Source organism: Echinops telfairi, unplaced genomic scaffold (assembly GCF_000313985.2).
Source record: "Echinops telfairi isolate 266 unplaced genomic scaffold, ASM31398v2 ScPeMD7_31;HRSCAF=116, whole genome shotgun sequence".
Lineage (NCBI taxonomy): Eukaryota > Metazoa > Chordata > Mammalia > Afrosoricida > Tenrecidae > Echinops > Echinops telfairi.
In genome coordinates this window covers 55,085,388-55,100,224 of record NW_022103928.1, presented here as the reverse complement: position 1 = coordinate 55,100,224, position 14,837 = coordinate 55,085,388, and the positions used below count along the sequence as shown (strand labels likewise).

At 36.3% G+C, this 14,837-nt stretch overlaps 1 protein-coding gene across 1 annotated transcript in view; it reads right to left on the bottom strand.

Annotated features, from left to right (window-relative positions):
• Nucleotides 1-14,837, bottom strand: part of KIF5B (kinesin family member 5B) — a 45,689-nt gene that overhangs the window by 19,430 nt on the left and 11,422 nt on the right. Inside the window, exons 3-13 of the mRNA XM_004702284.2 lie at nucleotides 9,372-9,445; nucleotides 8,275-8,379; nucleotides 7,825-7,873; nucleotides 7,229-7,284; nucleotides 7,057-7,144; nucleotides 6,780-6,904; nucleotides 5,230-5,334; nucleotides 3,761-3,906; nucleotides 2,746-2,894; nucleotides 2,175-2,368; nucleotides 600-668 (exon numbers count right to left, since the gene is read on the bottom strand). Of these exons, the coding sequence (XP_004702341.1) occupies nucleotides 600-668; nucleotides 2,175-2,368; nucleotides 2,746-2,894; nucleotides 3,761-3,906; nucleotides 5,230-5,334; nucleotides 6,780-6,904; nucleotides 7,057-7,144; nucleotides 7,229-7,284; nucleotides 7,825-7,873; nucleotides 8,275-8,379; nucleotides 9,372-9,445 (1,160 nt within the window). The remainder of the gene's footprint in view (nucleotides 1-599; nucleotides 669-2,174; nucleotides 2,369-2,745; nucleotides 2,895-3,760; nucleotides 3,907-5,229; nucleotides 5,335-6,779; nucleotides 6,905-7,056; nucleotides 7,145-7,228; nucleotides 7,285-7,824; nucleotides 7,874-8,274; nucleotides 8,380-9,371; nucleotides 9,446-14,837) is intronic.

Here is a 14,837-nt window from a genome sequence, read left to right as displayed (position 1 = left end):
AATAAAGAAAATAGGCTTCAGACATTAACATTTTTTCCTTCCCTTAATAACCAATTCTATATTTGTTTGAAAATACTTTTCTTAAACGGATAGGCAGTCTAGGGTCACTCTAGGCCACTTCTGTACATGTCCCCATTCGATTCATTGGGGAAGTGACCCCTTCCATAAATGAACATTGGTTGGTTTTCTTTTGACGTCTGTTTAATAATAGCCAACTTAGAAACAAAAGACTAACACTGGATTGTGTTTGTGGAGATATGGTGATAAACATTGTGCTCCAATACAAAAGAAGTAGAAAATAAGAGTTAAAAAGCTGAGTAGATGTAGTTGAAGAATAAAAAAAGTCTTCTTCCAGTCACATGGATGCAAATTTTCAAAAAGGGAAAGGAAAAATAAAATGTTGAGAAAGTTAAATCTGCTTTTAATCTATATGCTATATTAATTTATCTACAATAAAGCACGCACATATTCAAGAAATTGAAAATTACATGAGTATAGTCTGAATGCTGTAGATTTTAAAAATCTTTTATATACTTAGATATTAAGGCCAAATTATAGTTTCCCTTGGAAATGATAGAAAAGGTATTCGTGCAACTTGCCTCTTCCTGATCCAACATTTGTGTCTTCAGTTTCTCAACCAACTGGCTTTGTTGATTAATTTCTTCATCCTAGAAATTTAAAGTACCAGTTAGCAAGACAATTCACAACTTCGCTCTCATGGTTTCCTAACACCAATTGTAAAATTAAGCAACAAAAACGTAAATAGATACAAAAAAAATATAAAGTGTTTTAAAAAATTTTGCAGCTCATTATTTTTCTAAAAAGTTCAAACTCAAACATGTTGCCATCGAGGCAATTCTGACTCGATTCTATAATACAGGGTAGAACTGCCCCCATGGGTTTTCTTTATGGGTGTAGAAAACTTCATCTTTCTCCCACTGTACAGCTGGTGGTTTCAAACTGCTGACCTTGAGGTCAGCAGCCCAAGTCTTAAACCATGACACCAACAGGGATCCTCTTTCTAAAAGATCAGTACATCCCCAAATCTTTCAAAGTCATTTTTCAGCTACTGTGAACCAGCCGTTTATGCAAGGATGGGACTACTGACTTAAAAAGAGAAAAAACAAACAAACAAACCCACTTTTTTTCCCTTGGCTTCTGTTTTTGCCATTACTTCTCTATTTGTTTCGTAATTTGGCAATTTTCACATTATTGGTGATACTGGTTTAAAAAAACCCAGAACATATTGTTTTCTTACTATTTTCTTCTATCTAATCTCTTATCTAAGAGATTTTTATTTGGGTTCAGAACCCTAGTTATCACTTTGGCTATCCAATGATCCCATTTTTAATAATGCTTTAAATCAAACAAAAATGCAACATGCTTAGTTTACATACAGAAGTTAATTCTATACTTCTGCTAACACAATTTTTTAAAGTTTAATCAAAGTCAAGAAATATTTATACATTACAAACTAAAAAAGTAAACTCATTGCCATGGAGTTGATTCTGACTCAGTGATTCTGTGGGACAAGGTAGAACGAACTGCCCTTGTGAGTTTGAGAGACTGTAACTCTTTCCAGGAGTAGAAGGGCTCCTCTTTCTCCCATGGAGTGGCTGGTGGTGTTTAACTAGTGATCGTGTGATTAGCAGCCTAATGTCTAACAACTAGGCCACAGAGCTGCTGCTTTAAAAAAAAAAATTTTTTTTATTGGGGGCTCATACAACTTCATCACAATCCATACATGCATCCATTGTGTCAAGCACATTTGTTGCCACCATCATTCTCAAAACATTTCCTACTTGAGCCCTTGGTATCAGCTCCTTATTTTTCCCCTCCCTCATGAACCCTTGATAATTTATAAATTAGCATTATTTTGTCATGTCTTATACACTGTCTGACGTCTCCCTTCACGCATGTTTCTGTTGTCCGTGCCCCAGGGAGGGGGGTATATGTAGATTCTTGTAATAGGTTCTCCCTTTCTACCCCACCTTCCCTCCACCCTCTCACCACTGGTCCTGAGGGGTTAATCTGTCCTGGATTCCCCGTTTCCAGTTCCTAGCTGTGCCAGGGTATATCCTCGCCACCAGGGCTTCTTAATACATCACAAAAAACTAATATATTGAGATAGGGGGAAAACCCCCCAAAAAAAACAAACCATAGATAATACCTACTTTGTCATCAAGTTGTTTGTATAATTTAGCAATTTCTTCTTCACACTTTCTTCTTTCTGCATCAGTAAAGTTCCCAGTAACCCCAATTGTGGCTGCAGGTTTGTCGTTGGTAATAGTTATATCCTTATCCACTGTGAAAGCTTCCAAGTTAGCTTTCTCTTTGTCAAATTGTTCATCAACAGGCACTGTCTCCCCTACAATAAGAGATAAGAAAGGTGAACAGCAACCATCACAAATTAGTGAAATTAGTCTAAAACTAATTTCAATTTCAGTCACTCTTACCACATTCCCTATCTTGCCACTTTTTGAGGTTGGAAACTGTGGAATTATCTTTGACTCTCCCTTCATCTTCTAATTATAGTCACCAAATATTTTAACTTTTACCATTTCTGCCATGGGTGACTTTATAGATTTCAGATTGGTCTCTATTATGTATTAAGTCATGCCAAAAGTTAATGTAAAAGGTTTTACTTGGTGGTCCCTAAGTGCTTTAAAAAGTAAAAATGGCTGTTCTGTATTTTCATTTACATCAGTACTCATTAAACTTCAAAACCAAAAAAGGCACATCTACCATTTCGCCATCTGTTGAGTTCATTTTCAAGCCACTGAATGGTGTTCCTCAGGGTCTTATTTTTCTCCTTTTCTCTTTCGTACTTCTTCTTCCATTGTTCTGCAGTTAACTCTACATTGACACAAACTGTATTCTTAATGGTTTTGGCCCTAAGTAATTAGAGAGAAAAAAAGAATGAAACAAAACAAAAAAAGGTTTTAAATTGATATTTATTTTTCCATATAATATGCATATTCTTCTTGCCTAGTTATCTTTAACTAAATATTGAAAGCTATGTAATTCAGATGTTTCTCACAGCCCAATTTAACTTGGGTTATCCTCAGCTTTTACAAAACAAAAGTCAACAACTTTATAAAGCTTTAAAAAAAAACAACACCAAAACTAGTATTTCCCCAATTAATTTGTGTATTTCCCCAATTAATTTGTAAGACTGAATTCAGAAATCATTGTTGAAGGTCAGCGATAAAGTCATCTTGATTCTAGGCTAACCATTCTCATACTACTTGAGCCTATCATGGTATGTTCACAGGTTTGACACAGGGTTCTATGTGTTAAACTTTTATGTTCTGATTCAAATGCTTCAACGCTTATTTTCAAACGCTGAAACATTTGAAACGTTAATTTTTTTAGTGAATTAAAGCTTCCTCTACAATTTGACTAAAGTAACATTTGATTTTAGTATATACTACACTCAAATCCAATCCAAAAAATAAACTTTGCCATTAACTGTTTCTCAATTTAAAGGGATATATTTATCACACTCACCCCAACCATCCAATGCCCTCAAGTCAATTCAGACACACATCGACCCAATACAGGATTTGAGGCTGTAAATTCTACAGAAGCCAATAGCCTCATCTTTATCCGGAAAAGCAGTTGGTAGTTTTGAACCAACTTTGTGGTTAGCAATTGGAATAACATCTGTTATCTGATATCGAATTTTATCTATTTTTCTTAAGATCTAAGAAAAAGTACACCCCCACCCTTTAGGCTTGGTATTTCTTAAACAACAAACCTTTGACCAAAAAGGAGTGTCGATTTTGTTTCAGACTCATTGTACGATGAAGGAGAGCAGCAAATTACAATAGTGGTTCTACAGTTACCACCTAGTGAATCTTGAAGGATCCTTGTCATTTTACTATCTCGGTATGGAACATACGTCTATATACAAAAAAGAAAACACAGGAAACTGAAGGGATTCTGAATCACTCAATTTGTTACATAAATCTGCTATTTGATGGGAATCACGATATGTAGACTATTCTGCCTCATAGTCACACCAGAGGACAGGGGAGAGAACTTTCCCGCAAGGTTTCCAACGCTTTACATCTCTAAGAAGCAGTGACCACAGCTTCCTTCCTGTGGAGCCAATAACCTTTTGGCCGGTGGTCGAGGGTTGTAACCACCATGCCAGCAGAGCATCTACAACATACTGTACTGATACAGTAAATTTCTAAGACAACTTACTTACACAAACGGATTCAAAGATAAATCTTTCTCACCCTTTCCAGCATGCACCTATCCACATATAGGCAGTCCTCAGATTATGAACGAAGTCCTGTTCCTGAACTTATCTTTAAGGTGAATTTGTATTTAAGTTAGACTGGTTAGGTACAGTTCTTAACTACTATCAGTTGTTAAATGTTTGTCCTAGTACATACTGTATCTTTCTATGCATAGTAAGCATTAAAGAAACATTTTTTAGATACACCAAAACATCTTCAACATAATACAGATGTAATCAATTCTGATGTCACTGAGCCATGAGAAGCAGAGTATAGGACAGATGGGAGGTGCCTGTTAGGACTTACTGCGCATGAGCCAGGATGCTGTGGTGGCAACGGCCAGCAATGAGCCCCAGATTAACAGTGCATTAGGCCAGGAGCTTACCAGCCCTCTGCTTTTGCCAAAGAGCAAGCTGGCAGCAGTGGCAGCCAACTCAGGAAAGACAGAGAAAGAGAAGTGAGGGAAGATGGGAGAGGAAGCCAGACAAAGAGGAAGAGGATGGGATAGAAAACGCAGGAATAAACTTCCTAAGAAACATAGAGACATGGATGGAAGGAGGGCTGTAGGGAGAAGTCAGGAGAGGTGGCTCACAAAGGGTTTCCCCCAAAGGGTTATGAAGAGAATGGTTATACAGTTGAAAAGTTTCCCCCACTAGGTGGGGGAGGCTGTGGTGAGGTAGTAGCTACAAAGGGCAGGAATTGGATGGCAGGAGGAGGAAGAGGGGAGTGGCTGTGGAGTGCTCAGCCAATGCACCAGTGCATGTCTGGACCTGTGATAACCAGGTGGCAGCACGACATTACCCCTGGCCTGGATCCAGCTGTTGAAAGGTACAGGGAAGGCTTTATAGGAGGGTGGTTTTTAACTACAGGTTGTATGTTAGTAAGATGTATGTAACCTGATGAAATCCTATATAAACTTTGATATTAAAATAATTCCCTCCCAAATAACAGCCAGGAAGGAGAAGGCTTGCATACTCACATTACCCTCAGCCAAAGCAGAAATGACATTTCCAAGAGCCGAAAGTGACTTGTTGATGTTCTTAGCTTCATCCAGCACAGCACCTTCAGCTCCAGTTTTACTAACCTAGTTTAAGATTTTGGGATAATAAAACAAAATTACAAGTGTTCAATATTTTGCTTGAATTTTCTGAAATTCAGAGTTTCACCTCTGAACTAGACCAAATCATGAACTGCTTCACAGTATAGTTTTCCAAGAGTTTACTGCAAGGCACCACTGTTTTTTGAGCACTATTCCAGAATTTTTGTCAAACAACAACTACTTGCATGAGAAGTGATTACAGAGACACCAAACTCTAGTTTGTGGTCTTGAAAACAAGGATAAATTAGAAACGAGGAGCTCTTTAAATTATGCTGAAGCATAATGTTGATGCTCTATCTGTCAGAAAAGAGTGACTTAGGTAAGTCTATAAAGACAGAACCTGGATCAATAGTCTCTGGGGGTATGGCAGGGGAGGTTAGGAGAAAATCAGGAGCTAGTAACAATTAGTATAAGAAGAAAACATTCCAAAATTGATGTGGTGATGATTGTACCACTCTTTTTAACATAACTGAACAACGAAATTAATGATATATTAATTATATGTCAATTAAATTGTTGAAAAAAACCAAGTTTAGTTATACCAGCAGGCTTGTTTCTTTAGAAAAAAAAAGGTTGGCTCAAGTAGAAAGCAAATGTTTTGAGAATGATGAGGGTAACAAATGCACAAATGTGCTTGACACCATGGATATATATATGGATTGTGATGAGTTGTACGAGCCCCCAATTAAATAATTTAACACCAGATCTCAAAATGAGTACATGAAAACACCCAAAACCCATTTGTCAATGAGTACACACAGTCAGTCTCAGGAACCCACAGGGGTCGCTATGAGTCAACACTGACTCCTTGATGGCAGCGCGTTGGCTTGAACGTTAGCTGGAGTAGCTGTGTGTGAATTCCCAACATTCAGAGACAGGCTTTAAAACATACATGTAAGAGTTTTGATTAGGAAAAAAGTGGTTTATCATTCTAGTCAGAAACTGCCTTAGGCAGAACAAAGAATATGGCTAAGAATTTTACCTTATTTTGGCACAGACTAGAATCAGATCATGTATGACTCTAACAATGAACTAACCATCGAAAGAAGCGAAACCAAAAGAGAAAGGACTAGTGGAAAGTTATCAGTTTTTAAATAGGTGACCCACTGCCAGTAATAAATTTTTTTTAAAAATTAGAAAAAAGGATACCTAATAGAATTCTTACAATAGACATATACTCAATACGGTTTCAATAAAAGCAAGTCAAAGAGTTTTGGTTGAAATGGATTATGGTACAAATAACACAGTAATTTGGAACTTATTAACTTATCTGAAAGCACTGGTGTTAATGGTTTTAAATCTCATCAATGTTTCCAGAGTCAATTTGATAAAAGTTTTGAAGATATGACAATGAATACTCTAAAGTATAAAGTCATGCTAAAATTTGCAAAAATGCTTAGATATCTATGAAAAAATATAAAGATTTTTACCTTTTCACTACCAGCTAAATCAACAAGATATAGTTTTCCACTCAGTTTTTGTTCCGTTTGTGTGTTTTCTTGTTTTACATTAATAAGAAATATACTGTGACTCCTAGAGCTATGTTCATTCATATCTGTAAAGAAATTACATAGTCAACTATAAGCAAACATAGGCTTCCTTTACTACTATCTCCAAAGAATTATTTTATAATTAATCAGCTGGATAAGCATATGTATTTTGAGGTTGTTTCGCATCCCCGCAGTGTGAATAAACATTCCAACTCACTTGTAACTGCTACATGTCTGTTGGATTTTCCTTCATCTATGGTATCCATAACTTCATCTGGACTACATACAAAACGCTCTGTGCAACCCTGTAAAACATTTTTTCTTAAATGTCAACAACCCTTAAAAAAGATAGGGCTTGTATAAACCATTCTACATAACGTTATAAATACCTTTACATAGGGAACTCGATTCTTGTCTTCGTGAACTGAAAGGTTGGTCTTTGAAACTGGGGAGAAAAACACCCTCTTTAAATCTTAGCAACATCCTCTTAAATTCAACACTGGCTATTAATTGCTTCCTTCTCCAAGCAGCATACAGACAACAGGTGAATTTTCAAAATTACCTCCCCCCTCCCCAAAATAAAGCAAGAATGCATGGAAATAATAGATTTATACAGAAACCAGCGGAGTGATATAGAATTTTAGGTCAAGTTCAACCTCAACCACACCCTATTTTAATTAGAGCTTTAACCAGAAGTGGTTCAATGATTTGCCCAAGAGTGAAGTATCAAACTGACAGCTGAGAGAAGACTAGAAACTGAGCATTTCCAACTCAGACTGACGTTCTTACTACTACTCAAGAAGGACCCACCCTATACACTGTAAACAAGTTAATCTGTATCTCAAAGATTTTAAACGAAGTATTCAACATAAAAATACTTATGGAAGTGCTATAATCATTTTAACTCCATGTAGTTTAGTCTCAAATCTACTACATAAAAAATAACAAGTGTAATTTTGAAACGATCAGAAAGAGGTCAACTTACCATCTAATAAGTCCCTAATCTTATCCAAATATATCTCAAAATATGAAACCTAAAGGTACAGAAACAAAAGGGTTAATAATCAACCTATTAGAATTATAAAATGATCTATTTATTCATTGAATATTTACTGAGATCTGAATGTCACGCATTTTCTAGACAAGGAGAGCAGCTAATCAGACATGGATCAGCTTCTAGGGGGAAGGCATAAATTAGCTAATCTTTAAATTACTAACATTAAAATCAATTTCCTCTTTATTATCTAAAATGAATCAGATTATTATTAGTAGGAACCTGTTGAATTCTGTAGTAAAACAAATCCCTTCCCTTATTTTATAGATAAGGAAGAGAGGCTTAGGTAACTTGTTTCAATTTACTAACCTTACTGAACTTTCAATGATACTTGTCCATAAAAATCATATAAAGCACAAAACCCCTACCCACGGACTTTACCTTAATATGAAATTCCAAATTTTCATCCATGGAATAAATATAATTAAAAATGTCTTGCACTATTCTTGGAATAATTCCCATGCCATCTGGATCATGAAGTTTACCCTAAACAGATGACAAAACAAGGTGTCTTAAACTAATTATAAAGCATGAGTTAAAAATAAAACCCTCAATCTACAATTAATAGAGGATAGGAATTGTAACTTCATCTTGGTGTAAATGGCTCTACAAATCCTAAATTACAAAAAAAGTTATGGTAAATTACACATAATAGTATATGGCTTCTCCAACAGATCTTTGATTTTTATTTACTGATAATCATCAAATCAAAATTTTCTACATACTTATTAACAGATATATTCTAGAAAAACGAATGCTTTATTCTGCATCAATCTGCATTTTCTCTTCTAATGGTAGTCAAGTGCCCACATACTAAGAATGCCCTTTTCTGACTTCCATGGTAGTAATGTTCGTATTATCAAAGAGCAACATGGGGGAAAGGGGCTGAAGAAAGACGGGGAAAATCACTCTGAATAGAATCATCAACTAATAAGAACTAAAATTTTCCTATATTACAGTGTGACAGAAAATCTGTTTAATAAAATCCAAAAATTTACAATGAACTAATTTTACATATAGCGAATAAGAGATTCTAAAATGTTATGTCTTGAAGATATTGTCTGTCACACACAAAAAACCAAACCCATTGTCATAGTTGATCCTAACTAATTTGCGCTGTAGGACAGAGTAGAACACTTCATCGGATTTGCAAGGCTATAATCTTTACAGAAAGAGACTGCCCCATCTCCCTCTCCAAGGCTGCTGGTACAACCCTCAAAGACAAAGGACCTTTCAATAAACAGTTGTGGCTTCACCACGGTGCCAGCAGGGCTCCCTTTCATGAAACAAAACTCTGTAAAAGTCCAAGGATAGGCATCCCTCATTATTCAAACTCAGGAAATGGTGAAATTCTCCCCAAGAGATGTTCACATCACAGAAAGCAATCAAGAACAAATAAAGGTAAGTTTTAAAGAATCCACAATGAATAAATTCATTGTACCCACTACAAACTAAATGGAGGCAGATATTAAATTTACCTCCATTGTGTGTGTCTTCCCAGAAGATGTTTGTCCATAGGCAAAAATTGTTCCATTGTATCCCTCAAGTACATCTATGAAAAAATCAGAGGTAATACTTTGTTACCGAAAGATATAACATATTTACACTTAGCGATACAGAAACCTTTTCAAAAAATCCATACACAAGTAGTCATTTTCCTTACACATGCATATAAAGTACCGTATGTACTTAAGTACACGCTGACCCGAATATCAGTCGAGGTGCCTAATTTTACCACAAAAACCACATTAAAAATGTGCTGAAAAACTTGGCTTATACAGGAGTACATACGGTAATCATTTGTGGGAAGAATGGTGAGAAAGATTCAGATTTCTTAAAATTCTCGAGAAAGATTTTGTCAAAGGCAAATTTTACAACATATAAGACTTACCAGACATTAAAAGACATAAATAGGAATTCCTTTAACTTTCTTAGTTGTAACTCATCAAAGTAATTACTTTCTCTCAGGCCCAGGTAGTTCTCTCTCAGGTAGTTCTTGTAGTCAATAAGAAATTTTAAACTATATTGCTTAAAATTATCTCATATGTCAATATATACTATATTCCAAAGGTGTGTGACCTCAAAGAAAAAATGCTTTTTCATCAATAGGCCTACAGATATAAATTATTTTTTAGAACCAGAACTGTTTTTAACTAATTAGTGATTAAACTCTGGAAATGTATACCTTTCTCCTTATTATCAGAAAGCTAGTGTGAAATTAACAAATCACCTAGTCCCTGTGTACCTCAAAATCAACCAGTGAAAAACTGGAGTAAGTGTGACACAATGAGAAAGGCCCCAGGGCATCACATTGTGAGGGTGCCAAACAAATGGCAGATGGTAACAAAGTAAAGCAGTAAACAAGCCAATATTTGTTTGTTTTTGTTTTTAAAAAGAAGGAAAATAAATTTTGATGCCAACACTGAGCACAACTAACTGAGGCAAGAGATTTACTAAAGCCCCACTGACAAGGAAGGAAGACAGGTATCAGTACTTCCTCTCCTGGGGTGATTTTTCTGAGAACCCAAACATTTGAAACTTTGATTCAAAATATCATTAGTTTTTTAAAAGAAATGCAAAATAATGTCATGAATCACACTTGAAAATAAATGAGGTGATAACACTATCAGTGATTCTGAATAAATCATTAGGTGTTTTTATAAAAAGCATAAAAATTCTTTCTAATTACCTCAGTATTTTTTAAAAATCATTTTATTGGGGCTGGCTCTTACAGCTCTTATAACAATCCATGCATCCACTGTGTCAAGCACATTTGTACTATGTTGCCATTTTCCTTTTCAAAACATTTTCTTTCCCCCCACTTTCCCTCTACCCTCATGGTATCCCTACTCCCATTACTGTTCCTGAGGGGTTCACCTGTCCTGGATTCTGTGTCTGAGAGCTCTGATCTGTACTAGTGTATATGCTCTGATCTAGTCTCATTTGTACGGTAGAACTGGGGTCATGATAGAAGGGGTGAGGGTGTTACGATGCATTTAAGAACTATAGGGGTATTGTGTGTTTCACACCCTGGTTGGCTCGTCCTTTCCTTGTGATCCTTCTGTGAGGGGATGTCCAATTGTCCAGATGTCCAGATGGGCTTTAGGTCTCCACCTCATTCTCATAGATATAATTGTTGTTTTGGGTCTTTTGATGCCTGATACCTGATCCTGTGGATACCTCTTGATCACATGGGTTGGTGTGCTTCTTCCATGTGGGCTTTGTTGCTTCCCTGCTAGATGGCCGCTTGTTTATCTTCAAGCCTTTAAGACCCCAAACGCTGTATCTTGTAAAAGTTGGGCACCATCAGCTTTCTTCACATTAGCTTATGCACCCATTTTGTCATCAGCGATCATATTGGGAAGGGAACATCACAGAATGCCAGGTTATGAGAACAAAATGTTCTTGCATTGAGGGAGGATTTGAATAGAGGTCCAATGTCTGCCTGCTACTTTAATACTTTTCATATAGAGTATGTACACAGATCTATGTCCCCATAGTTATTTTGTAAGTATATTTACATACGTACATGCCTGTATTTATATCTCTATAAGTGTCCTTTGCCTTCTAGTTCTTTCCTCTATTTCCTTTCACTTTCCCCTTGTCCCACTATCATGTTCGACCTTCATTCGGCTTTCAGTAATTCCTCTCGGCCACAGCGGTCTTGATCAAACCCGACAAGTCATTCTATGCCTTACTCGCCATTCTTTCCCAGTATTTATATTACGCTCTCTGTGTAAGATCTTTGAATCACCCCTATGAAACAAGTACAAAATCCTAATTTCTTAGTGTTGGTAGTTGTGCAACATAATGAACATAAAAAATGTCATTAGATGTTACTTGTAAAAAAAATGCTAAAAAATGGCTTTTACACATTTTTATAATCTATTGTCATCATAATAAAAATACAAGTTTTATTAGATCTATAAACCCTATAAAATATTCATATGTTCCAATTATTCTGTAACTAACATAATCCATAACACAAACGCACTGTCATCAAATCAATTCCAACACTGACATTATAAGGCAGGGTAGAACTGCCCCTGTGGGTTTCTTAGACAGTAGTTCTTTACGGGAGTAGAAAGCCTCACTTTTTTCTCGCAGAGTGGCTGTTTGTCAGTTTTGAACTCCTGAACTTTTGGTTAGCAGCCCAGCACTTAACCACTATACCAATAGGGCTCCTAACTAATAGGTCGGTCTTCAATAAATATTTGTGAATCTGTACACCAGTTAATACAACAAATGACTTTCCTAAGGTTTTATTAGTAGCATATGTGTCTGTGAAACAGTAAGTCTGTTATAAAACTATAGTAGTATATATGAAGGCTCCTAAGAAACCAAATGTACATAGCACATTTGTACCTAATATTTAGGACTTTAATCATAATTTTGTAATTCTAAATAGCAAAGAGAGTGGAATATTCAACATTCAAATATTTACTGTGCACTCACTATGATGAGGAAGAGATTACAAAAAACATGACTATGGACGAATCTACCTAAGTCATGTATTGCTATAATAGCACTTTTTTTTCAACTGGCAAAATCACTTTACCCCCACTTTCAAATTCTTACCTGATCTGCTTTCTATAGTGATGTATCCCCAAGGTTTTATTATAAAATACTTTATACAGAAAAGTTAAATAAATTTTACATAGATTCGACCATTAACATGTCACCATTTTACTCTTGCTTTGATAACATATCCATCTATCCCTCTATCCATCCACCTTATTTTTAAATAATTTCAAAGTATATATAATTGCACTGCCCTTTTAAGTATTTTAGCATATATATCATTATTTAACATTTATTTAGCTCTTTGATCTGAGGAAAAACTAACATTTATGTGAGGAGTGTTTTAAAAATACAAATGATATTAATCTATGAGAAAACCTTAGTGAGCACACATCTATAACCACGTAAGACTAAGTACTTATAAAAAAAGACTAGGTACTTTTGAACAGGCTCTTGTTGACTTTTTTAAGCTCCATTTCCTACCATCCTTCCCCTCACATTCTCTTATTCTTTTATTAGTTGGACTAAATGAAATTGCTGCTTTTGTTGGTGAAGGGGGTTCAACCTAAGAGTCATAGCACAATGTATGTTCTCCATACATGCAAACTACAGTCCTCATATGGGCATGCCTCCGCCCAAATGTGTCATCTCTGCCTGGAAGGCACCCCTCCTGTTCCTTCCTACTTTACCTGTGCATCCTTTAAACTAGCGCAGGCTTTACTTCTCCCTCCATAACCTAACTCCCAAATAAATCTGAGTAAAATTCCCACCCTGTGTGCTTATGTGGTATTGGCATTTAACCATAGCACTTATCACTCACTGTGTATTATAATTCCCAATTTATGTATCTGCCTTCTACACCAGGCTGTGAAGTCCTGAGGGACTTGTGGGACAATATCAAGTAGACCGACATTTGCATTATGGGAGTGAGTCCCAAAATGAAAAAGAGTGGGTGTTTCAGAAACACCATTTCAAACAATGGCTAAACAATAACCCCACCCCAAGTTAACAAAAGACATAAACCTACACATCGAAGAAGCTCAATGAAAGAATTTCAATTAGGCTAAATCCAAAGAGGCTCACGGTGAAACAAGTTATAATCCAACTGCTCAAAACCAAAAATGAAGAAAGGAAGCATTATATATACATCTAAGATGAAGTGCTGATTTTCCCCTCAGAAACCATGACAGCCAAAAAGCTGGGAGGTGTGATATTTAAAGTGATAGAAAAAAAGAAGCACCAAACAAAAATTCTGCATCTGGTAAAGCTGCCCTTCAAGAAACGAGGATGAAAACAACACATTTTAAGACAGATAAAAGCTGGGGAGGTTGCTCTGAAATCTGCACTAGAAGAAATCCTAAGGGAAGTCCTTTGCGTTAAAATGAAAGGACATTAGACAGTTACTAAAATCTGCATGAAGAAACAGATCTCCAAGAGAGCTAGCCTAATGGTTCAACACAAAGGCCAGTTTTATTATATTTTTGGTTTGCAATACTACTTGGTTTATCTTAAAAGATATAAAAGGCAAAAAACATAAAAGAATCTTTATAAGTTTGTTATTAGGAACAATATATAAAGATGTGATTTGAAATAATGGTGACATAAAGGGGGAAGGAGTGGCAGAGGTTTTATGGTACTGGAGTGAAGCTGATATCATTCGAGTCCATGCTGACTCAGTGACTCTTATAGAACTGCTCCTCTGAGTTTCTGAGACTTTATAATCCCCATGGTAGCCACAACAAAAATATCTAAAAGACTAAACGCATAGTGACAAAAGTTAATCAGTGATTATCCAGAGGCTTCCCAGAGGCTCCTGGGAAGGGAAAATGGAAAGTTACTGCTTGAGGAAAACTGAGTTTGTTTGAGTAAGTAAGGAAAAGCTTTACAAACAGATAAAGGTGACAGTTGCACAACATAGTGAATAACACGATATTAAAATAATTAAAACTGGTTCAAATGGAGAAGTTTTTGTTGTATAAATTCTATTACAGTGAGGTAGTTTATTGTGCCCACCTGGCCGATAAACAGAGGTGGGGTTAATTGAAGAGCGGAGAGATAAATGGCTCAGTAAGCCTTGCCTTTCTAGTTCTTGGGTCTCTTGTTCTCTGATGGTCGGACCGGGGTGCAGCTACCTGCAAGACATCCCTGAGGAGAAGCCACATAGACCTACTCCGATACAGCCCTGGGTACTGAAGCAGTCATGTGGAGACCCCTGCCAGCGCAGAGATGCTTACACATTCATTGACTCATCATGCAGTCGGCATCATTGCACCTGTTTTGTGAGATGGAGGAGGACTTTGTGGATTAGTGTCGGATATATGGGTTAATGTTGGACTTGTGGGTTTGGGCAGCACTGGGTTGGGATGTTTTCTTGATGTGCACTTAACCTTTATATAAAACTCTCTTACAACTCTCATCACAAT